The sequence below is a fragment of the Rhinolophus sinicus genome, linkage group LG07 (genome assembly GCF_036562045.2).
Source record: "Rhinolophus sinicus isolate RSC01 linkage group LG07, ASM3656204v1, whole genome shotgun sequence".
Classification (NCBI taxonomy): Eukaryota; Metazoa; Chordata; class Mammalia; order Chiroptera; family Rhinolophidae; genus Rhinolophus; species Rhinolophus sinicus.
Window position 1 is genome coordinate 32,858,788 of NC_133757.1, and position 26,472 is coordinate 32,885,259.

The following is a 26,472-nucleotide window of genomic DNA, read 5'->3' on the forward strand; positions in this document are numbered from 1 at the left end:
TTGATAGATATTTGTTTTTTTTCCACTTTTTGGTTATTATGAATAATGCTGCTATGAACATTTATGTACCAGTTTTATGTAGACATACGTTTCTAATTCTCTTGAGTACATACCTAGGAGTGGAATTGCTGGGTCATATGATAACTCTATGTTTAACTTTTTCGGGAATTTCCAAATTGTTTTCCAAAGTGGCTGCACCATTTTACAATCCAGCGAGCCACGAGGATTCCAATTTCTGCACATTCTCACCTAAACTTGCTATTGTCTGTATTTTTAATCATAGCCATCTTAGTGTTTGTAAAGTAGTATTTATTTAATTGTGGTTTTGATTTGCATTTTGCTAATGACTAGTGCTGTTGAGCATCTTTTCATAAACAATCAGACTGAAGGTAGTGCAGAGATGCAGCAAGTCCTCAGAAATAACCAGAACTGGGATCACAAATGCAGCCAAGGCTCCTCACCCCTCTCTCTTCCCATCACTTGCTCTGCTTCTCTCTATAGGTGAGCTAAGCTTCCTTCTCTCTCATTGTAAACTAACTTCTTCCACATAGCTATTGCCAGCTCCTGATACCAGAGAGGGCCTGACTCCCTTTCTTATGGAGCTCTGATTTATCTTCCTCGGGTCAGGTACTCAGGACCAGACCAGTCAATAGTGAACAGGAAATCAAGGTAAGGTAAAAACATGGCAGCTGCCAATGGAACCACAGGGCTGGAATGGGAAGAGGGAGATGAATTCCTGTCAATGTAAGAGAAATCCAAACCTGTAGAGAATTTGTATAAGAGTTTATCTGAGCCAAACTGACAACATATGCTAGGGAGCAAGATCTCAAATGCTCCACAGAATAATAGTTTTGCAGCTTGTTTTATGCATTTGAAATTAAGGAGGAAAGTAAGAAGACTGGAGAAAGCAAAGTAGGGATTGGATTACAGGATAGTTAACAAGATTATGTACTCTCTTGAGGGTTAATACTCCCTTTGAGGGGTATTATTTCACGTATTTCAAAGGTATATTAATCTAGATGCACAAGAACAATGGACAGAGCTTGCTTAAAGCAAAGATAAACCTTTTACTAAAAAGTTATATGCCTGGGGCATAACTACCCACCATGACCTGCCCAGTTAGGAATTTATGATCAGATCACCCTGTGAGGTTACTTTCCACAGAACTCTTTTTTTCCATCCGCATTCTTTTGAAAAATTAAACTCTTTGGCAGCACCTCGCCTGGATCCCCACACAGACACAGCGAGAAGCTGGTGCTGAGGAGGCATTGTTACCATAATCAGTGTTCATGTTCCAGTTCACAGGCACTAACTACCAGTCTGCTCCCGGACCTCTGTAGGCAAGTGAGTCTCTAACCTCTGGTCTGAATTATTTCAATCACTAGTCATTAATTGTCTCTGAGGAAGCACATACCAAGTAACGAAACCATAGTTTGCATTCATGTGGCCTGGCTGACCTACACAGTGATAGGACATGGAGGGTTCACTTCACAATTGAATGAAACAAAAATCTCTTCCATGGGCACTTAAAATATATGATCATTTTACTTTCAGACTCTTGTAGAACACATAGGGATACTATAAAGACAACATCAATTCTCTTCGAAAATCCAGAAGTCTCTGTATTAATTCTCTTGATCTCCTCTCAAAGCAAGTAACTCCTAATTTGTTTTAACCAGTTACTACTGGAGGATTATATGTATGCTATTTTGTAGTTTCTTCACCAGTTGTCATCAAAAATGTTTTTAGCTTTAAGTACTCAAAACAATTCTGGTTCCAACCTAAGGCCGTCTGGTTATCATCTTACTTGGATTGTAAGAAGTTTATAATCTTACCCTTGTACCTTAATCAATCCAAATGAAGGGTGGCATTCAGTGATATTTCAACTCAGTTCCATAAACCCTCTGGAGGCCAAAGTACTGGGCTGTTTTATCCAATGACCGCCTGAGGCAGATGTTGTGCTACACCACTCAGATCTCCCTTCAGGAAAAGATTTATTCCCTCAGCTGCTGGGAGTGCTGGGAGCTAACGATGGCTTCTAGCTGTCAACCCTGTTTAAAATGCCTCATCCGGGTGATGCCTCCTCCAAAGACCCCACATCCAAAGAATGACCATATGAGGATATAAAATCCTGGCCCCTGACCCCATAGGAGGATATCTAAAGGAGCCAACCCAGTTCCTGTGGGACGCCCGAGGCCTTTATTGGGACTGCATCTCAGTTCAGCTTCTGCCCAGTTCTGCTTCCTGCCTGTCCTTTCCACAGGTGCTGATCTCAAGCGCCCCCCACTAACCCCCTGCACCCCAATTTCCATCTCAGAGTCAGCTTTGCAGGAACCTAACCTGGGAAACTACTATGAAGAGGGTGACTATGGAATGAGAATGGCATTTCAGAGAGGAGGGGAAGAAAGCAGCACAGTTGTGGCAGAGGGCTCATATTTGGGAGTAGGGGCAAATGAGAAAGTGGGGAACATTTCTGAACATTCAGTAGCAAAGTCTCCATTGATTCTCAACCACAACTTCCAGAGGGCAGAAACCAAGAAACACTGATTACCCTTCCATTTCCTATGAAAATACTCATGAACCCAAAGAGAAGAGATGAAAAAGTTACAGTGGCATTTGAAACTAGAAATTCAGCTCAGCCATCTGCCAGATGTCAGGAAAACCTTGGACTATCAAAGCCTGGAATGAGGAGCCGGGAGACATAACAGAGGGGCTCTAAGTGGGGGAAGGTAGGAAGGGTAAATATGGGCAGAACTACAGACTGCTAGAGAGTATTCTTCCCTTGCGGGCAGGTGGGGGAAGGAGGATCAATTTTGATCAGAAGCCTTATCTCAGAAGGGACCAGTGTTCTACCCCTTAGAGTGAACAGATTCAGAATAAAAACAAATAAGCAAGCTAACAGAAGCATGGGTTAGGTGGTTTGCATATCCATTCCTCCAGTCTAAGATGGAAACGGAGGATTCTAACACTGACCATTTCCCCACTGTTACAGACATTCACCAGAGCTGAATACAGCCATCTCTTTTCAAGGATAATCAATGTTTTTAAAGTGTGTGTGTGTGTGGGGGGGGGGGGGGGGCTGTAATCTGGCACTTATTTTCAGAAGAACACGTGTTTGGAAAATAATTCTACAAGAAACCTAATTAATTTTTAGAAAACATCAGGTTTGCCTTCTCAAAAAGATTTAGGAAGATGTGGATCTTATGAAATAAACAATGAAATATGGACTAAACAACTGATAAAAAAGGAGCTAGCTGAGATGGCATTGGAAATCAAAAGCTGTAGGAGATAATCAGACTATTGTAAAAAAAAAGTTACAAATACAATTTCAGAATTAGTCACACATTGACAACACTGAAGCAGTGATTTGGAGAATAAGCTTAAGAAGAACGTAGAAGGAAAAAAACTGAGAGAAAAACCTATTTTTTCTGAACTGCTTGTTTTTCATTTGTTTATTGGTTCATTGTTTTCAACCTAAAAGATCTTCCACCAGCTGGATATTCAGAATACATTCTCAGTGGGCTCTGTCACCTCACTGATTTTATAACTATTAATCAAGCTTCAACTGATGGCCTTTGTTTTTCCTCACCAAGCACAAATGTGAATGTTGGACATGACCCATCCGCAGTGCTATCCTCCTGAATATCTAATATGTTAACTCTGTGGCACTCGGGACAGTGTTTCTGAGAGGAGGGTGTGTGTGTGTGGGGGTGGTGGGGAGTGGAATGGAGAAAGCTACTGAAGGGAAAAGAAAAAAAGAAAAAACTGAGAGATGAAAACGTGATAAAAATGTAGGGCAGAGACAAGAGACTCAACAACAACAAAAAAAGTTATCCCTAAAACACAAGCCAGAATAAAATAAGCAATAAATTAATAGGAGAAAACTTTCTTGATATGAAGCTGTACCACCGTGCATGGATCAAGTGCCCATCATGTAGTCGCAAATTGAAAAAAATGGTAATAAAAAAGTTAACACCTGGACATATCTTGTTAATTTTTTTCATTTCAATTTTTTTGTGAGTGAAACAGCTGACCTACAAAGGAAAAATTGTAGGCATAAAATGAAACATATTCCTTATCTCTTATGTAGAGATTTAGATCATAGATAGGAAGGAGGGCTGTAAAAAGAAGAACAAATGTGTCAAAGTTTGAGCCATTACAGTAATTCCTTGTCCAAGCAGGTGCTGGTTCTAGGACCCAGGCTACTCCCAATATCCCTAAATACTTCTTAGACTCCTTTGACCTGATCACTTCTTACTTTGTGTCCTGCAAAGAATGGTGTCCCACCAGCACTGTTGTCAGCTAGTGCACCGTTACACCTTCAAAACATTTTGGGTTCAGTAACAACCAGGCCACCACCAGACTGAGTGCTCTGAACTCCACTACTGTCAACATTTGAAACAACCAATCTGTAGGCTCATCTGTAGAGTGACTTTTTTTTTTTTTGTCAATTTGTGGCCATAAACAGGTGTTGTCATAACATATTGTTGTCATAACAAATTAGCACAAACTTAGTGGCTTAAAAACAACTCAAATTTATTCTCACAGTTATGGAGGCCAGAAGTCCGAAATGGGTCACTTTGGGCTAAATCGAGGTGTTACCAGCGCTGCACTCCATTCTGGGGGTTTTGGGGGGGGGGGGATCTGTTTTCCTGCTCTTTCCAGCTCCTAGAGGCCACCCACATCCCTTGGAACTGGTCCCCTTCCATCTTCAAAGCTGGCAACAGCTTGAGTTCTTTTTTTAAAGGAGGGCACAGCTCACAGTGGCCCAGGCGGGGATCCAACCGGCAACCGTGGTGTTATCAACATCATGCTCTACCCAACTGAGCTAACCGGCCACCCTTGGCTGAGTTCTTAACATATTGCATCACTCTGACCTTCTATTCTGTCTCCCTCATTCACATTTAAGGACTCTTGTAATTATATTCGGCCCACCTGGATAACCTAGGTTAATCTACCTCTCTTAAAATCAGTTGAGTAGCAACCTTAATTCTATCTGCTACTTTAATTCCCCTTTGCCATGTAACCTAACAGCTTTCAGGGACTAGAATATAGCCCTCTTTGGAGTGCCATTATTCTGCTCACCAAAACCAGGCTTCTCTAGTTTTGCTTCTGGCTACCCTAACTTTTTGTTACCACTTCCAGAGAAGAATAGTGATAAAAAAGGTAAAATGTCCACATTCATTGATAACTGACAAAAGTTTGATAAAAGAAGGGGAAACACCTGGCTAAAATGGAAACCTGAGATGAAATCAGATAATGTATGTAAAATCTTCTACCCCAAGGCTTGACCCAGAGCACCCTTGATTAAATATTAGTGGAATCCGAAATTGATATCTCAGGTCTTTCAGAGCATGGCTACAAGACTGGTCTTTCATCTATTTTTGCACAAAAAATGTCACTACTTCACAAAACTCCCACTACCATTTTTCTCTCCTCCTCCCATCATCCTTAAAATGTTTTTCATTTCTCCTCTGGACACCTTCAGCATGAAAAGGCTGCCGTGGATATTGTTTTATTGTTGTGAACCAAGAGTCTGTGTAATTCCTCTTCTGAGCTGAAATTGTGCATCCCTGATTTATAACCATTATTTTAATGAAGGGATTGACAGAAGAAACCGTACAGCGAGCAACGATTGAAGGAGTCTAGCTATTTGGGAAGAGAGCACCTCATTAATCAAGAAAATTTGGGGGAGTATAATCAATAATGTTGTAAAGATTTTGTAGGGTGTCAGATGGACACTTGTCTTATTAGGGAGACCACTTCATGGACGGTATAGATACCTGACCACTGTGTTGTACACCTGAAGCTGAATAATATTGAATGTCAACTATAATTTAATATATATATAGTCACAGGATGTGGAGTACAGCACAGGGAATAGTCAGTGGAATTGTAACAGCTATATACGCTGTCAGAGGGGCAATAGATTGGGGGAGAGGGGTTATCACTTAGTGAGGGGTGTAAATGTCTAGCTATTGTTTTGTACACCTGAAACTAATAAAAAGAAAATGTTGTCGTTAATGTTGTAGTTATACATGTTGTATCAGTTACAATTAAGTTTGGTTGTACATAACAGAAACCCTAATAAAGAGAGTTAAACACACAAGGGCTTCTCTTCCATGTAAAAGAATTTTAAAACATAGGCAGTTCTAAGCCTGTGTGGCAACTGTGCGAATAAAACTAGTTTGTACAATGTAAATGTTTAATTCTTTCCTTTTAATTACCAATTTTTAAAGTATAGTGTTAGCGTGCTAGCTACGTTCAATAGTGAATGGTTTGTTGCCTTATTTTGATGTAAAAAAGTATCATTATGAATTCAGATTTTTCCATATTCGATGTGTTTCAAATCAATTGCAGTTTTTCTTTTTGATGATCAAATTGTCTGATCTCTAGCCAGATAGAAGCCCCTGACGATTTGGCTCTCAACCTTTGGACATGACCCCAATGTTTAAGGGTCTTGGAAAATATGCTTTATTTCAAATATATTTGTTGCTTATGCTGGTATTTTCTCACTTTTAAAGTTGGAGAGAACAGGAAGGGTGTGATTAGGTATGAAGTGAGGTTATATGGAGGCAAAGGTTATGGTCAATGTATTTCTTAGGGCAGAAAAAGTTCTATGAAGTTTTATTTGAAAGACTGCATGGAGAAATTTTTATCCATCAGATTTTAACATGACTCCATATAGTTTCCCTTACAGTGACTTGTACCCTCACTGAAGCTCTCATCTTTGGCTGTGCATCAGGTTCACATGGAGAATGGGAAGGGGAAGGGAAAGAAAGGGAAGGGGAGGGGAAGGAAGGGAAGGAGAGGAGAGGGGAGGGGAGGGGAGGGGACGAGGAAGATACCTGGGCCCTCCACTGAGTATTTGGAACTGCAAACTCTGGAGTGAATCCTTATCAGCTATGCTTTTTTGTCTTTAGGGTTTATTTTGTTTTAAGCTGAGGAGATGATTCTATGTAGACAGGCCTGAAAAAAAAATGTACTTGTTCAGTAAATATTTATTGAGTGTCAGGGAATGAGTTAGCTGGTGGGTGCTAAGACCACAGCAGTGATAAAACAGACACAGCCCCTGCCCTCATAGACTGTAGAGAGACAGACCAAAAATACTGAATAAATTAAACTGCCATAATGACACAGGTTAGTTAGTATGTTGTAGGTAGACAGGGAGGTCCTTGGTGGAATAAACAAAAGGCAGCCATATCCTGAAACTCTAGGTTCTGGAATGGCTCCTTCACTCCAGGACAAAGACATAAGAACACGCCTTGAGATTAATAAATTATCTCATAAACCTCTTTTGGTCAGAAAAAAGGAACAGATCTGATAGATAGGAATGGGTTCGTTAATCCCTTTAGGGTGGGCAAACAGGACAAACCTGACAGACGAATTCCATTAGAAGGTGCCAGCCCCCTTCTCCAAGAAGGCAAGGGAAGATATAAAAACTAGAGACTTTGCCCCACGTTGGGCAACCTGGTCGGGACCCCCCTCGTTCTGAGAGCTGCCACTCTTTACTTTTAACAAACTATCCTCTTTTACAACTCCTTGCCTCTCCTTGGACTGTGCTTCCTTCCATTCTTCGGTTTCATGAGACACAATCCTGGCACAAAGAAAATATTCTACATCAATAAGAGCCATGAAACAACAGGGGGCCGAGGTAGAGAGTAACATGGAGAGCTTTTTGATGGGATGGCCAGGGAAGGTCTCCCTGAGAAGTAATAGTCAAGCTGATTTATGGAAGAAAAACAGGCTTTTGGGCCAGTAGACCTGAACTTTTAAGGACTATTGGAAACATCTCAGCAGAATTTACAAAATATTTTGCTCAGTGCCTGGTTCACAATAAATGCAGCTGTTATGATGACGATGCAAACAATTTTCTGCTCAACCAGATCTTCCTTTAAGGCCCATTTCAGACTAAACTACTGCATTAAACCTTCCTCAGTGAATCCAGCCCGCAGCAATAAATTTATTCACCAAATGTTTATGGGGCCTCTACTGTTTGTCAGGTACTGTTCTGGGCTCTGGGGACAGAGACACTGATAAAGCCAACTTGGCCTTCACAGAACATGTTACAGGAGAGGACTCAATTTACAAATTATCTATCTTTCTTTTCCAGATTCAACAGGATGATAAACTCTTGGAGGGCAGGGCACTTACCCTTTTTGGAATCCTTCCCCACAGTTCCTGGCATAAACTGAGTGTTCTGTAAAGTGGCTTTAGTAATCTTTTACCTGGTCCAGTGTGCCTCACCCACCCATTGGCCAAGGATCTGAGACCTGGCAGTGCTTTAGGGGAGATGAAAATACATGTAGAGTCTGACACATGAAGGGCCCAAAAGCTATTTTAATGCCTTGAAAAAAGGCTAACAATTATACCATTCCAGTCTGCTGTAATGTTTGAAGATGTACAGTGCCAAAACTCAGATCCTGTTGGCATGGCCTTTAAACAAACATTTCTTACAAACTTGTTGATTTTGTTGTTATTGTTATTGTTGCTAACCAATTTGAAAAACATTCTTCTTAAGAGAATATGTTTATCAATCCTGGAGAGGCTTTTGGATTCCTAACATTAACTAACACCTTCACCTTTAGCACTATTTCCCCTAACCCCACATCCTTATGTACATTCACATCCAAATACTATGTAGAGTCTATACTTTTGTTTCAAAACTCCTGTTTCTTCCAAGTCAGTGCTTTCCAGCATAAAAAAACACTTACTATGCCACAAGTTATTGCATTACAGTTCTCTTTTTATTAGGGTTTATTATTAGATAAAATAATATAGGCTGCCCAGTTAAGTTTGAATTTCAGATAAACAACAAATAATTATTTAGTGTAAACATGTCCCATGCAATCTTTGGGACATACTTACCCTAAAAAATTCTTTATTTTATGAAATTCTAATCTAACTCGGTGTCGTGTACTTTTATTTGCCAAATCTGGCAATCCTACTTGTTATAGGTCTTTATGCTATCTCTCATAACCCCTACAAAAACACACAAAATAAGAATAATGCTAATTTACAAATAAGGAAACTGAGGCTGAGAGAGAGTAATATCTTCAAGATTACAGCTGGTACATGCTTCAAATCAGGATTTGAAGCTAGATCTGTCAAACACAAAGACTCTCTTTTCATATGTTTCAAGAAAACCAGTAATTGCTATAATTGTTTTGTTCAGAGCAAGATCAAGAATATTACAGTTTTATAATTGTGAGATGAATGGATACGCTCTTGCAGTTCTCCAAACACAGCTCTACCATGCTGTGATCTGGGACCATCTGCCTCTTCTCACCGTGAGAGTGATACTCGGCCTTCAGGGCTCAGCTCACAGGTTACCTTACCGAGGAAGCTTCTTTGACCATCCCAGGAAGAGCTGATCATTCTACACCTCTATTTCAGCACTTGCAGAGTGTATTTCAATGATCTTACGGGTCTGTCTCCCTCAGAAGACCATGAGTTTCCTGAGATAGGGACCATGCCATTTTTCCAGTGCCTAGCATGGGAGAGGAGGCTCAGGAAATGTTCAGTAAATGCTTGAAGGGTGAAGCTCAAATTCCAGGCATCAGATTTAAATGAACTCTGCTAAAATACGTATGTATGGGATTACCAACTAGGAGACAATGGATTTCTTGGCTCTCTTTGAAAAATATCATCAAAAATAGATAGCTAGAAACTAATCTCTATCTAGAGATGGGCAAGAAAACCATACTACTTTACTACTTAACTTGGGAACAGCCCTACCAATGACCTTTTCTTAAGATTCTGTTTTGCTGTGACCTTTCACATAGTAGTAACTTATTGCACAATAATCTTTTTTTTATTTTATTTTAAGACTTTATTGGGGAACAGTGTGCACTTCCAGGACTTTTTCCAAGTCAAGTTGTTGTCATTTCAATCTTAGTTGTGGAGCCCTCCACAACTCAGCTCAGCTCCAGGTTCAGTTGCCGTTGTTAGTTACAGCCCACCATCCCTTGCAGAAGTTGAACAGGCAATTTACAAATAAGGAAACTGAGGCTGAGAGCCCACTGGCTCACGTGGGAATCGAACCAGCAGCCTTCAGCGTTAGGAGCATGGCGCTCCAACCACTTGAGCCATCAGCCCAGCCCCACAAAGTCATTTTGATGAAGGAAATTTCTGTGTCGGGATCATGTCTCGTGAAACCAAATAGTGTAAGCATGGACCAAGGAGAGGAGAGGAGTTGTAAAAGAGGACAGTTTATTAAAAAAAAAGGGTTACAGCTCCCGAGGGGGAGGGGGTCCCGAATGGGATGCCCCGTGACTGAGGCAAAAGCTCTTACTTTTATATCTTCCCTTGCCTACTTGGAGAAGGGAACTAGCACCTTCTAATGGAATTGTCTCTCAAGTTTGTTCTGTTTGCTCACCCTAAAGGGATTAACGAACCCATTTCTATCTATCGGATCTGTTTTGTCCAGCCAAAAGGGATTTATGAGATAATTTATTAACCTCAAGGCACCAGTTACATCTTGTCCTGGAGTGAATGAGGCATTTCAGAACCTGGAGTTTTAGGATATGGCTGCCTTTGTTTATTCCGCCAGGGACCTTCCTGTCTATCTAACAACATGCTAACTAACCTGTCTCAATTTTATATGCTAAAGATACATGTGCGTGGCATATAAGGATGTTATGCCTTAAAGTATTTCCTTGAATATATTCCAGAGACTTTTTTTTATCATCTAAAAGTAAATTATAATTCTGGTAAATACAGGGTTTCTCTCTGTCTTTCCTCCCTCATTGGAGAGACCTAGTGATTTCCAAGGGCACCCAATTAGATTATTGAAAAGAAATATGGTACTCTTGTCCCTTGGCTGACCTGCTCGTCATCCTGAACCAAAACTCATTTTTAGTGCCAACAAAGCACTATTTCACTGAGAACAGAAATACACTCATTCTCTCTGGTTTTGTGTCGTCCTACTACATTCAGATTATTCAGCAATTTTGCTGAAATACCCCAGATAAGAATAATTATGGGTCAATGCCCTTTCCAAAATAACATAAATGCTACAAGTGTTACCGAGGGTGCCAAACAAATGTATAAACATGACTTGTATTCATCTTTTGTTATTGGTATATATTGAATATTACAATTTTATTACAGTTTTTCCTTTCTTAAAATGTATATACATTTTTTTGGCGCCCTCTGTATCTACATTAGTCAATAAATGTTTTAGGAATGATTAACAGGCTCAGATTTAGATAATTTCTATTAAGACAAATTATGATTAGATCCAAATAGCGACTCTCCTTTGGCAGAAGCACAAAGATATAAACAATCCACTCAGGAAAACATCTAATTTATTCTTTCATGCTGGGAAATGACTGACTCAATCTGGTGTGTCACTTAGTGTACTGGACAGAGACTTACGTGAAAAGGAAGTCTATCTAACAGTGGAACCTAAACACCAACCATGCAGTGTGAGTGGTGTCCTGGAGGCAGAGGAACTTTCTTCCCCCTCAGAAGCAAATTCTTCTTGCTCATCAGCTAGGCTGGGCAGTGACAAGGACACTGTTGGCTGTTCTTCAGTATGCAGGGGGGCAGGAGGGAGACACATAACATGTAAGAACACTGGCTCCAGTCACATTACTGGAATGTCTCCTAGACCTAACCCTGCCTGACCCTGGACAAGGCACTTCTCTCTGAGCCTCATTTTCCTCGTTAGTAAAATGGAAATAATATCACCTCATGGGTTACTGTGAGGATCAGGGAGACTGTAGGTGATTTAGTCCAGGGCCTTGCACAGTGAGCCCACAATCTCTTAGTTCCTCTTACTATTCTTTTTTGCCTATCAGCATGTCTGAAACCAGTGGAACAGTGAGTTGGCATGAAGATGGACATTTCAGCTTCTGACCACAGCTTCCTCCAGATTTCTATGAATAATGTTAGTCATATTTACAAGGAGCAGAGATTTACATAGAAAGGGAGGGAGGGCCAGGACTCAGGATTTCAAATGCTTCTCTTCTTTCCCTTCCATGCTCTTGGCCCCCTTCCCACCTTAGGTTCTAGACCAGGGGTGTTCAAACTGCAGCCCACGGGCCAACTGCGGCCCATAATCCATTGTTAATTGGCCCGCAGCAAATTCCAAAAATATATTTAGTTTACTTAAATAAACCGGGTGAGGCAATACGTACTTCACCTCGAGTGAGTGGCCTGGCTGTTTGTGTATTTTACCGCATATGGCCCTTGGTGAAAACCGTTGAAAAAAGTTTGGACACCCCTGTTCTAGAGGGAAACAAAGACACAAGTACAGACGACATGACCAGGCAAATGCATGTTATAAGACTTAATCCTGCCCCTTTCCGCTTCCCCAGGGAAACTGCAGTAAGCTGGGCTGGCCCTTGTGAGAGATCTCTTTCACATGGCTAGAGGCAAGTCGAGGGCCTAAGAGCAAAAGAGCTCCTGAAGCCTTTTCCTCCAAAGTCCATAACCAGGTTCTCTGGATCTGATTACTGTAACAGCGCAGAAAAGGGAGTGCAGGAAGAACTGGCAAGTTATCAAGTTGGTGCAAAAGTAATTGTGTTTTTTGCGATTATTTTTAACCTTTTAAAGCGCAATTACTTTTGCACCAACCTAATAGCAAAGAAGCAACACATTCAAAAGAGTATCTGCCCCTCACCTATTGCTCAGCTTCAGGCTTTCTCAGAAGACAGTGTGGGCCCCAAGACTCCTGGCCTACATAAGCCCATCGGAGGGAGAGAAAAAGTCAGAAGAGTCAAACGCAACCACCCTACATACTTGGCTTGGACCTTTAACTCATTCAATATGCATTTTATTTAGCCCCTAGTACGGCTTGCACTTGGTCTAGATATGGAAACCCCACCCACACCATTAGAAGTCAATTAATTACAACCATAAGGAGGCTTCAAGGCCTGACCCTCTGCTTCTCACAGCTGCCGTCTACTCTCTCAGGGCTGAAGTCCTTCCCTTCCTGCTAATGGCTTTGCCCTTTACCCAGACCCATCCTGAGGACTGGGTGTGACAGAGGAGAGGGAGGGAGCAGAAGGGAGGTTGAAGCTTCCTGAGCTAGTAAGAGAGATGTTTTTGGTGGTTTTTCCCTGGTTTCCCTTTCTTTAGCGCAGGGGGCAGAAAGCCACAGTGGTCCCACTTACGCAGATGGGAACTGCTCCCACAAAGCCTCTTTAGATTTTAACTCAAGGTACAAAAGCCTCAGCCTCTCTCCCTCAGTTCCAAGTCATTACGAACTTCTTATTTCTGTCACTGGACTGTCATTTGGCCCAAAATACAAAATTAGCATCTGACCTGGATTGGGGGAAAAGGTGGCACAAGACTGAAGAGATGCAGGTAGACTGCCCGTACTTGTTTGCTCTGGGAAATTGTCTGCCTTACATCACAAGCGGGAAGATTTTAGCACAGGATTAGCCAAGAGTAGTAACAATCCACTCAAGTGTCATGAGCTGAGGTGAGGCCAAATGCTAGAGAGAATAAAAAAGCTCCCCCAGACACTTCCTTTCCGGGCCAATCCAGATCATCGGTTCTGCCAACACAGGTCCCAAAACGGAACTGGAGGCAGTAAAGAGAGAGCTCACCATAGGCTCTTCTAAATCATAGTAGAGCTTGATTTTTTGAGCTGTTAATTTACATTCCCACTCACCCAACCCTGTGATCTTTAAAAATTAAATCAACTTATATTAACCGGCTTGTATTTTTACTTTGGGATTTGGAAACTGAACTAATTCAATCAACCAGGACCCTTTGTGTTTAAAAACAAAGAACAGAATTCAAAGAGGAAAGAACTGCAGACCGCATGATACAAGTGTTTCCTTGCTTGTTCTGTCACTAACATACTCTCTGACACTCTTTGTTTTCCAGATGAAAACAAAAAGGTGAGATACGAAGAAGGTAAGTCACCTTCCTCAAGTCGCACAGCTAATTATTTGCAGAAGTCACACTATACCCCATGTTTGTTTTGTTCTCAAATACAGTACAGACTGCCTGTCGTCTATAGATTGGTGTCTATAGCTACTCTAAGATGTTAGCTGTCAGAACAGGAGCTTGGATTTCTTTTTTTTTTTTTTTTGCATTGTTTCCGTTTTCCCCCACTACAAAATGGGTAACGAAGCCCTAACTGAGTTAATCTATAGATTGGTGTCTATAGCTACTGTCGTCTATAGATTGGTGTCTATAGCTACTCTAAGATGTTAGCTGTCAGAACAGGAGCTTGGATTTCTTTAACTGGCTGAAAAAAAGAAAGTTTCAGGTCTTGTGGCTTTTAAAAACCATCTCTTTAGTTGGTTTAGTTAGTAAATAAAAAGCAACAGATGTTTGTTGCCAGGCCCTACTTCCTTGATGATGTGGTTTAACGGTAATTTTTATGATCTAAGAACCATCCCCTAATGGTCATCTCTTCCTGTTCTGCATCAGGTTTATTGCTCCCAGTTTTCTGAGATTGTAATAATCACGCTAAAAAGCTTCTTTTCTAATGACTGCCCTTTGCTATTTGCATAAGAATCAACTTGTGCGTCAGAGAGGTTCTACTTTTGAAACCTTATCCAATCTTTTGTTTGGAATTTCCAGAAAGTGATATAAGAGCCAGCTCTGCCTGGAAGAAAAAAAACTGGAGAAATCCTCAATAGGAAGGGATTCGAAAACAGGCTACACATTCCATGAAACAGATGGCTTCATTGGTGGATTCTACTAAACATTCAAAGAAAATTGAATATCTATCCTACTTGAATTTTTTAAGGTCCATATCCCTGATGAACACAGCTGCAAAAATCCTCAACAAAATATTAACAAACCAAATTCAACAATACATTAAAAGGTTGATACAACCACGATCAAGTGGGATTTACTCCAGGGATGCAAGGATGGTTCAACATTCGCAAATCAATGAACATGACACACCACATGGACAAAATGAAGATAAAAATTATATGATCATCTCAATAGATGCAGAAAAAGCATTTGACAAAATTCAGCATCCAATTATTAAAACTCTCTACAAAGTGGGTATAGAGGGAATGTACCGCAACATAATAAAGGCCGTATATAGCAAACCCACAGCTAACAGCATACTCAAGAAAGCCAAAAGCTTTTCCTCTAAGATCAGGAACAAGAGAAGGACACCCACTCTCAATAACATGGATGGACCTTAATGGTCATATGCTAAGTGAAATAAGTCAGAAAAAGAAAGACAAATACGGTATGATTTCACTTATACGTGAAATCTAAAAACGAAAACAAAACTCATAGGTACAGAGAATAGATTAGTAGTTATCAGAGGGGAAGCGGGTTGGGGGATGGGTGAAATCGGTGCAGGGGGTCAATTGTACGGTGTCATAGTGATCATTTTGTAGTGTCTACAGATTGAATTATTGTGTTGTACACCTGAAGCTAATATAGTGTTATATGCCAATTTTACCTAAAAACAAACAAACAAACCCCAAAACCCAAAACAAGAAAGCTAACTATTGGTGGTGTGATCAGGTGGTGTTTGCTGGAACACACACTGTTATTGCAAAAGGGCACACTATTTATATGATGGAGTGGAGCAGAGATCACTGACATGGTGTAACAAATGCAACTTGCAGCAAATCTTGTCTTTTTCATCCCCCTTAGGATTCTGCATATGAATATATGCTAAAGCATCTGCCTCTGCCATTGCTGTGCGTTCAATGAGCCTGGCTTTATGGACCCTAAGGATAAGTTATGGGAGTGAGGCTATGCTATAATAAGCACACAATATAACTACAGTTCCCATTATTCTGGAATTCAAACACTCTAGAATCTCCAAAAAGGTCTGAATGGTGCTTTGCTTTGAAATACTGCAAATAAAATCCTAAGGGATGGTATGCAATCCAACAATCAATTAACCTGCCCCACCCTCCTGATTAACTCAGAAAGCTTTCTACAACAGGTGCATGGCAGAGTCAGCTGAGCCTGGGGAGAGAGAAGGAACTGATGTGTCAGTTTTTGGAAAACATCATATATGAGGTTCTGATTGCTTGTCTCCCTTGCATTTCCTGCTCAGCGTGCAACTTCTTGGCCTCAGCAATTATAGCCAACAGCTACGGAGGACAAAGGGTGGCTGCATCTTCAAAAGCATTTTAATTGCAATGGTGAGCAGAATCAAGAGATTCGAGTGGTTTACAATCAGTGTGCATTACTCAATCTACTAACCAAAGTGCCCCAAATGAACTAGGTCCAAATTCCACTTTTTCCACCGATAACAAATTTGAATAGAACTTAAAGTATATAAAAAAAAAAATGCAGTCATTCTCAAGCTCAATTTCCTTATCTGCAAAATGGGTTTTACATTATCAACTTCACAGTCTATAACGAAGAAAGATTAACTGGAATAACAGGTAAATTACCTTCTGTAGTATTTGGCAGATGTAGATATTTTACTTACTCAATGGCAACTATTATTTCACACACATGATTTATTTTATAGCTAACCGAGTTAACATCAGGGACATTGCTGAGTGTTGAGAATTATAAACGTACCTGTTACACTGTGGCTCTGTTAACACAAGATGATCTTTCCCTTAAGACTAGACATCACAAATCGGTGTTTGGGCAAATACTACCAAATACATGTACCCATATCTACAAAAACGCTTATGAACTACTTAGTAACCAAAGAGTTTTTAGACGTGTTAAAGAAAGCAGTTCTTTGAAGCTCATATAGGCTCATGCATTGGAGGAAAGTCTTTCAGGGATGCTTCTGTTTTTTCAAGAGCCAGGCTTATAGCAGCTAGGCTTGAAAAGCAAGTATAGTGGCCCCCTTACCCATGGTTTTGCTTTCCGTGGTGTCAGATACCCACTGTTAACCTAGGTTGCAAAACAGCATGTGGAAAATTCCAGAAATAAAAAATTCTTAAGTTTTAAATCGTGCACCATTCTGAGTAGTCTGATGAAATCTCGCACCATCCTACTGTCCCAACCAGATGTGAATCATCCCGGATGTGAATCATCTCTCAGTGCATCACATCCCTGCCTGTTAGTCACGTAGCAGCCATCTCCGTCATCAGATCAGCTGTATCGCTGTGTTTGTATTCAAGTAACCCCTATTTTATTTAATAATGGCCGCAAAGCACAAGAGTAGTGATGCTGGCGATTCAGATATGCCAAAGAGAAGCCATAAAGCTCTTCCTTTAAGCAAAAAGGTTATGTATGGGAAAACAACATAGTATACACAGAAAGACCTGAAACCTTGCAACCAGACCAAAGTCAATGCAGAATCCCTGTTACTTCTGATTCCTTATCGACATCTGGAAGTTTCAGGTATTGTTCATTTCTCAGTAAAGAAAAGACATGGGATTGTTTCTACACCATTCCTTCAATCTTTTGCCCTAAGGATCTCAGTATCTTCCCTCAGACTCTTTTCAAGCATCTAGTTCTAAAGTAGCAAGAAAAGCTGTAAAACTCAATTGTTTTATCCCCCACCATGGACAGCACTTGTAGCATGCCTTAAAAAGACCAACCTTGCAACTATCTAAAATAATCAAATTTTAAAAACCAGGCTCTCATCTTAATCTCCATGTTGCAAAAAGTGACAAGTTTCAGGGCGCAACACTGCAAACAGAAGGAAAAAAAGCACTACCTTGTTTCACCAAGACTAGTCTTCTCACCTTCTCAGAAAGGCAAGGGAAAGAAAAAAATTGTAAGGAAAAGAAACTAAGGGTCCCTCAAAGGAAGAACAACCATGGCGAGAGGAAAATTAGCATTCTTCCTATTTCCAATTAAAAACGTTTCTTTATAAACACAAGTTTCTCATCTGTATGTACCCAAAAATATATTTTACCAGTATATTTTTATATAATTTACAATTTACATCCAAACTGGATTACAGTGGTACCTCGGTTTTCGAACACCTCCATTGATGAACATTTCGGTTTACGAACGCTGTAAATTTTAAGGATCTATGGTATCATTACATAGTAAAATTCATGCTAATTTTGCAGTTTTAGGAGTTGATTTTAAAAGTCTGGAACAGATTAATCCATTCTGCATTACTTTCTATGGGGAAACCATGCCACGGTTTTCAAACGTTTCAGAACTCAGTGCAGTCTTCCGGAATGGATTATGTTTGAAAACCGAGGTACCACTGTATTTTCATCAAGAATGAGAATATTTATTGAAAAGTTTTCCAAAAGCACCCAAACTGTTAATATTCAGTCAAAAGTCAATCAGAACCAAGCCTGGTAGAATAAGCTCTACGGAAAAAAGCAGAGAAACTACAGATTGTCATCCTAACTTAGTTTTCCAAATTAGCTATTTCAGAAATAATATAAAATATTCTAATGAAACTCTCATTATACTGAGTACTTTTCAATTTGGAAGGCTCTCAGTTTCACGAACAAATATTTGTTCTCTCAGCACAACAAACAAAAGTGTGAACATGACTGCCTGAGTCTAAGTAATGGTTTAAAATCTGAGAATAGTACATGGAAGATAATGAATTATAAATTAGTTTTAGAAATATTAAAATTAAGAATCCTTCTATCTTAAAATATATTACTTCAGTAATGAAACTTTCAAAAGTTAACCTCCTCCTAAGTTGGCAGGCATGAAGCTCAAACTACAAATCTTTTAGTTGGAAGAATATGACACCTTTTTTCTTGCTGTGAAATTTTCTCAAAAATACTCTCTCTCTCACACACACACACTTAAAAAATACCTTAATACATGAATGTGTAGGTGCTTAAAAGTGAATTGAGCTGCCAGGTGAGTGGAAGGAAATGTTTAAGGAATGGATAAAGAATGGTTAGGAGAGAACTGAGGGATCTGTGAACTAAGTTCAGAAGAGTTAGGTATAGGCAAATGATATGGTAATGCAAATATTTATTTCCAGCTTACATTTGGCAGACAGTCCAAATTCCAAGTATCATTAAGGAAACACATGAAATACCAGAGAAATAATATTCCAAAAATTTACACTTATGTATTTTGATTTGGTTGTATGTAACTCCCAAATGTTTAAGGGCCTGCATCCGTTTTGCAGTTTACAAAAGCAAAGCACTCAAATAAAGATATGAAAGTTGATTATGTCTGGAAAAAACAAAGCTCTTTTTTCTTTACAAGTTTTGCTTTCAGTATGAAAATTAAGACCAAGATTATATATGAAAACAGTATCAAGTGAATGATTATGTCTTGGAGAGCAGAAACTTCAAAATGATGACTATAAAAAACCGTAAGTAAAATGGAGTCTATGCATTAAGTTTTGGATCAGACAGAAAAATTACTAATGTCATAGGCTATTTACTAATTGACCAAACTGTCAGAACCAATAGTGATTAAATTTTGGCTTAAGTAAATAATTTGGTCACCTTTTATGAATGAACCCTTGATATCCAAAGATTATTATTTTCATTTTTTATTTTTTTAAGGAGAGTGCAGCTCACAATGGCCCATGTGGGGACCGAACCAGCAACCTTGGTGTTATTAGCACCATGCTGTAACCAACTGAGCTGACCGTCCACCCCTAAAGTTTATTTTTTGATGTTCAACATTTTAGGCTGAATATTTAGGTCCTACCCTAGATAAGATACTTAGTTTTTATCATGACATTCTTCAGTTTCAGGCGTTACTGAAATGAGAATAATAGCACCAGAATAATATCACAACCTCTGTAACATTAGCAAAAATGGACCACAATTATACTCCATCCTGAAATATTTTACATACCAATGACTACAAAGATGACAACATGGTTCTATTTAACAATGAAATTAAACAATTCCTATAAAACTTTCATAGTCTATAAAGTTTATGAATCAAAAATTACTTAATGTGTCAAGACACCAAGTAAATTTGTTTTAAGGGTTTTTTTAAAGAGACTCTCCTTGAAAAAAGAACTAGGTTCATTCAGTATTATATGCCCACACACAGAATCTAGTTTTTGTACATGAAAAGTACTCAACAGGTATTGATGAATTGATGACATTAATTTGTGACACATCAGGATCAAGGAGTCTTGAAAAACAAATACAGCAGCTAAAATAAATCACTAATTCAAGAATGATATGCAGAGTATGTCTTTATAGACTATTTTAAAACTCCTACAACAGTACTACAAGTTTCCAGAGTCAAGCATGCAATGAAATGGTGACTACTGAATTTTATGTTGGTGGTTTACCTCCAGGCAGTGAGTATCAGGGAGGCATATGAAAGTCCTCAAGTGTTCTTATTTGGATCAAAACCAAATGTTTTAATGTTAATTTTGATAAAACAGGACAATGGGCATGAATGTTCATTATATTGTTCTCTTGTTGGCCTATTTGCAAAATTTTTAAAAAACATCAGACCTTTTTGCAGGAATAATTGATGAATCAACAGTATTTACCAGCTAATTATCTATCTTTTATGAACATCATTCGTTTAAAGATCGATGATCTATGCATTTTCTTTTATAATTTCAATATATAGTTGTGGTATTTCTTACTTAAGATTTTTAATAAAATGGATTTCCATTTTTCTTTAAGTTAAAATTTATTAGAGGAAATTTCTATAGAAATAAATTGCCTTTGATTGCCTGATTTAGTCAAAGCTGCTTGAAATCCCCATTTTTTACCATCGATCACTAATTGTACATCAACACGAAGAGCAGGTTAGCAAAGTCACAAGAATTCTGTTTATTATTATAGTAAAACACTTTCATGGCATTTGACAGAACTCAGAACTATTTCTTTGAAATGGGTTCGTATCTATGAAACTAAGCCAGCCAGGACGAAGTCTTTATTTAAAAAAAAAAAAGAAAGAAAGAATGAAAGAAATTAAGCAACCAAAAGGTGTTTCACATAATAGCAAAATATAAAAATAGAAGCAAAATGTTAAGACTTGTTAAGCAATGAATTTAAGAAACTTTGATTCCATCCATCTGACTTGTTGCTAATGGTCCTCTTTGTCCTTCCATTGTTACATGTAAAACAGGTATGATAATAATTAAAGAATGGCCTTGTAGGACTTAGTAGGTGGTTAAAAGGAATTACTGGAAAAGTATTCAAATTCTTCATAAATACCATTAACAAAAATATTTATTTTCTTATACTTTTTGTCTTCCTTCAGTGAAAGTGTCCTTTGAAATCAGACTGTTTTTAATATTGTTTCAAACTCTCAAAAAGAGAGATGTCAGCTTTCTTCCAAAGTGGTACTCCCAATGTATCACAATATTTCGCATTAAGACAACATTAGAACTGTGCTGCCAGATGAAAAAGAGAGAATTGCAGCACAACTGGTAAAGTTCCTAGACTTAGTTCAATCAATTTATGGATCATCCAAATGACATATTTTGTTACTCCAGTACTTTCAAGTACCATTTTGAAGATATAGTCTCAGTGTGAGTTTCTTGTATAAATAGGAAGAATATAATTTCTGTAAACATTAGCAGTGCCAGCTATTTCTTTGAATACATTTTCCCCCTTAAAAGAGCAGCTCCTGAGAAGAATCATCTTACACATCCATGTCCAGACTCAAAAAGAAACCCAATATTTTTCTGTGAAAAGACAGAAATACCCAAGCAATGTGAAAGCTTTTTGTAACCAGGGATTGCCTACTTATTCCAAGTATGTAATCACTCCCTATAGATTCCTAATGAAACTAAAATGTTCTCCAGTTATTCATAGCTCGTCGGATGTGTTGTTCACCTTTGGTAATTTACATTCTTGACTGGTATGACAACTCTGAAGGATGTCCTTGTAGTGGTTCTTCAGATCCTCATACAAAGCAACAGTGTCTTGTGAGTGAGCCAACGGTAACACCTTTTCATTCAATAACATCTGCACTTGGAATTCTTCTTTAGGAGTCTGAGCATTTTTACAATGGTAAAGCACAAACACCAGGTTTGAGGCATAGGGTACAATGAGACCACTTCGGAACTTCCGATTTATTTGTTCCTTGTAATTGTAAGCTGTTAGAGGCTCCTTGTCTTTGAAGTAGCCCATGAGAGAAAGCAGTGGAAGAAGGGTCTCTGCATGACCAAACTGCAGGATGACTGGAGAGGAAACCGGCTGAGACCTTAAACAAGAAAAAAAATGTACATATATTCATGTCACAGAACATAATGTCTATACTTAGAAGGAGTGTACAACTTTCTCATCTTTTTATACATAACAATATGGCTGAAATTCTGTGTGGTGGAGAACTGAACTTTTTATACTAAAAGTTAAGTTCCAAAATTCAGATCATTGTAGCATTGCAGATCCATCTAAAACAGTGTGCATACACTTTATTCTTCAAGTTTAGAGAGAGAGTCTTCACTTGAGATTAAGGAACTTGAAGCAGATATGTATTTCAAAACTGTCCTGCCATTCTGTGAATGAAATGGAGCAAACTGGCCCTGAGTGAACATTGATCACTCCATCACGGAGCGCTTCTGAACTTCAAATGTTATTTGATCTATGTCGAGGGAATAAAGATGAGCAACAGTCAGTTAATTATTCAGTTAAAACCAAACCAGAAAAGTAAATGGTAATTCATGAATCCTTCAATGTCTTACAAAGGCCTGACTTTGACACCAAACCTAAATAGAATCACAAAAGGATAGAGGTACAACCTGTTCTAGCTGCTATACTGTGTCTGCATCTGTGGTTGGAAACACAACAGTTTTCAACACCATGAGCTAAGTCATCTTGCTTTTCTTTTTTTTTCTCAAGCTTTCTATGATTTTTTTCTGGTAAAGCATTTTTAAAAATAAATAGCAGCGAATAACTGCTTAGCCTTTTCCCAACTTTTATAGAAAGAATACGACTATTGTTCTTAAATGTAATTTGTAAACCTATTCAAAACACAAGTAACCATCTGACTTCTTGCCATGACCCCACACGTTAGTTTACAAATTTAGTGCCTCTGGATTTTCTGGGAGGAGAGAGCAGCATTTATAGCAGTTTTCGAACCTTCCTCACTTTCCACATAAAAACAGATGGAGCGACTTAGCAGCTGAAATTGGGAAAGGTTTAGCCCATACTGGTATTTGGTGAGTGCCAGGGAGGATAACCACTAGTCCTCTTCTGGGGCTGAAGAAATCTAGCCCCTGTGAACTCTCTAAAAAGCCATCCAAGGCTCTATGCCAGGACAGAGTCCACGCTAAGGAGAAACTGCTGAGAGTGGGGTCAAGACTAAGCAGGAGAAGGACAGCAGAGATAAAGGAAAGAGTAGGTCCAGATAAAAGTGGGGGGAGGGTACTAAAACCAGGAAATCTCAGAAAGCAACCTACCATATTTCTGAACAGTACACAACACACACACACACACACACACACACACACACACACGAGCTTTGTGAGTTAGTAAAGCAATCTGACATGAGCCTTCTTCTAAATTCTGAAAAACAAATTCACATTAAAATGAGCAACAGAAAAGTAAGAGAATAAGGGGTAGAAAAACATCCCTATAGAAAATACAATTATACTAGACACACATACTCAAAACAAAACAAAACAAAAAACAGAAAGTGTAACATACTATTTCACAATTATTCACTATTTCGAGATTCCTATTCTCTAAAAGGTGTGAAATTTAAAAACTATTCATCAACAGGTGACTGTAAGCCTCTCAACTGATATACATTAATTAGGTCATCTAAAGTACCTAAAACCTCCATTTATTTCCAAGAAGCATCCCCTTAGGTCTGCAGTTACAAAGCAGTACCATTCAGGCCACACCTACATTTGGTTTGACCTGTACAGATATTTTTCAATTTTGCATTATGTGTCAGTATTTCAAAATTGGGGGATTTCAGATTCTTAATAATCCAGACTTGGTTTCTCTTGAAAAACTGAAAGATCTGGCAACATACATTCCCATAAGGCAACAATCAGCTAAACAGGAATGCGGGCTACCCTCCAGAAAGGACATATAACTGTTGCACAGAACATATGTCTCTTCACGATGTCTAACATAGGATGGATTCATTCATTTGTTATTTGCCTGGCCCCATTATACATTTAAATATACGCAAATCAAAGCTAATATCACTGCCATAAAGGAAATATAATGGAAATTAATAGTGATACAAGTTAAAGAAAAACAAGCAGTAAAAATACTGATTTACAGTTTAAGTCCTCTAGCCATGAGGTAGTAACTTTAAAGCCAGGAACTACCCTAAAATCAATGCTCCCTTATTGCTCTCTGTGAGATCTACCAGGACATACAAGGTGTCAGGAAGAAAGCAGCAATACCCCTAGTTCCTCACTGAAAGACTTAATGGTCTGTAACTTTCTACTCTTTTCCTCACTGAAGAACTCCAATAAACTGGGGACAAGATATAAGAAATATATAATACAAAATATTCCAGTTTCAACATTAACATAAAATTACTATCTATTTGACATTCTTTTTTTCTACCAGTCTTCAAAATGCTGTGTGTACCTTACACTTATAGCACATCTCAATTTAGAACAGCGCCATTTTCAAGTGCTGAATGACCACACGTGGCTAGTGGCTGTTCTATTGCATCGGACAGCATAGGATAGACAGTGGTGTGGACAGCCTTACATACTTGGATTCAAAAGTCAATTAAATAAATAGAAAATACAAAAATAGAGATAAGACAAATAAACATACATAAAAAATAAAGTGTTCTGGGAGAAGGGAAGAGACCAACAAGTCTATGTACAAATAATAAGAGTTCAAAGTCCCAATAATTACATCCAAGCTACAGAAGAAATCAAATCCAGGTTGTGACCCAAATTTAAGTTTTAAATCTGAAGGTTCCTTAGGTTTATATAAAAGCAATAAACTCCGTTTATTTTCCTTTTAACTGCCTTACTGTCAGCCACGTTAAAATCAGCTATTTTTGAGAAGTTAAAGAAAATTGTGTTTAGAAATGTTTTTTGGGAGTTTTACGGGAAATCAAGTAAGTTTATATGTTAGATTTACACAGGAAGCCATATCAATATCAAAAAAGCAACTCTTCAGTTGACACATCTAAATTAAAAAAAAACAAAAAACCTTTTTATTTTAGAATTCTAGGCAATTTCCAATAGGATGGGAAAGTGCAATTTTTAAATAAATGCCATGAATATTGTTTTCTTATACAGATCAATCTCTATTACAGAAGCTACAGTAATCAAGACAGTGTGGTACTGGTGAAAAGAATAGACAAATAGTTCAATGGAACAGAATAAAAAGCCCGAAATAGATGCCCATAAATACAGTCAACTGATTTTTGACAAAGGATCAATGACAATACAATGGAGCAAAGACAGTCTTTTCACAAATGGTGCAGGAACACTGGACATCCACGTGCAAAAAAATGAATATAGACACAGACCTTAAACCCTTCACAAAAATTAACTCAAAAGAAAAATCATAGACGTAAATGTAAAACTCAATACAATAAAACTCCTAGAAGATAACAAAGGAGAAAACCTAGATGACCTTGGGTATGGCAATGACTTTTCAGGTACAACACTGAAGGCACAATCCAAGAAAAAAATAACTGATAAGCTGGACTTCATTCAAATCAAAAACTCTGCTCTACAAAAGTCAATGCCAAGAGAATGAGAAGACAAGTCACACACTGTGAGAAAATATTTGCAAAAGACACATTTGATAAAGGACTGTTATCTAAAATATACAAAGAACCCCTGAGACTCAACAATCATAAACAAACAACCCAATTTAAAAAATGGGCAAAAGACCTGGACAGCTCACCAAAGAAGATAACTGGTGGCAAGTAAGCATATGAAAATGTGCTCAACATCGTGTCATTAGGGAACTGCAAATTAAACCAACGATATACTACTATATACCTATTAGAATGGCCAACATCCAGAATATTGACAGCACCAATTGCTGACAACAAGATTTCATTCAGTCGCTGCGGTGGGAATGCAAAATGATACAGCCACTGTGGAAGTCAGTTAGGCAGTTTCTTAGAAAACTAAATATACTCTTACCACACAATGCAGCAATTGCACCCCTCGGTATTTACACAAAGGAATTAAAAACTTACGACCACACAAAAACCTGAACATGGATGTTTATAGCATCTTTTTCAAAACTGTCAAAACTTAGAAGTGGACCAAGAAGATGTCCTTTAGTAGTTAAATGGGTAAATAATGGTAGTACATCCGGACAATGAAATATTCTTCAGTGCTAAAAAGAAATGAGCTATCAAGCCATGAAAAGACATGGAGGAAACTTAAATGCATATTACTAAGTGAAAAAAGCCAATCTGAAAAGGCTACATAGTGTATGATTTCAACTATATGACATTCTGGAAAAGGTAAAATTTTTATAAAGACTATAAAAAGACCAGTGGCTACCTGGGGTTGTTGGGGAGGGAAGAATTAATAGGCAAAGAACAGAGGATTTTTAGGGCAGTGAAACTATTCTGTATGATACTACAACAGCGGATACACGTCATAATGCATTTGTTCAAACCTAGGGAATGTACACCACCAATAGTGAACCCTAATGTAAACTATGAACTTTGGTGATAATGATACTTCGATGTGGGGTTATCAATTATAACAAATGTACCACTGTGGTGTGA

The 26,472-nt window shown here is 38.5% G+C and overlaps 1 protein-coding gene across 2 annotated transcripts in view; it reads right to left on the reverse strand.

The window, feature by feature from the left end:
* Positions 1-20,580: 20,580 nt before the first annotated feature.
* The window catches only part of MINPP1 (multiple inositol-polyphosphate phosphatase 1), a 32,997-nt gene continuing 27,105 nt past the window's right edge, over positions 20,581-26,472 (reverse strand). Inside the window, exon 5 of one of the 2 annotated variants that reach the window (XM_019738757.2) lies at positions 20,581-21,990. In XM_019738757.2, the coding sequence (XP_019594316.2) occupies positions 21,594-21,990 (397 nt within the window). In that variant the 3' untranslated portion in view covers positions 20,581-21,593. The remainder of the gene's footprint in view (positions 21,991-26,472) is intronic. The other variant, XM_074339419.1, reaches the window with a different exon arrangement.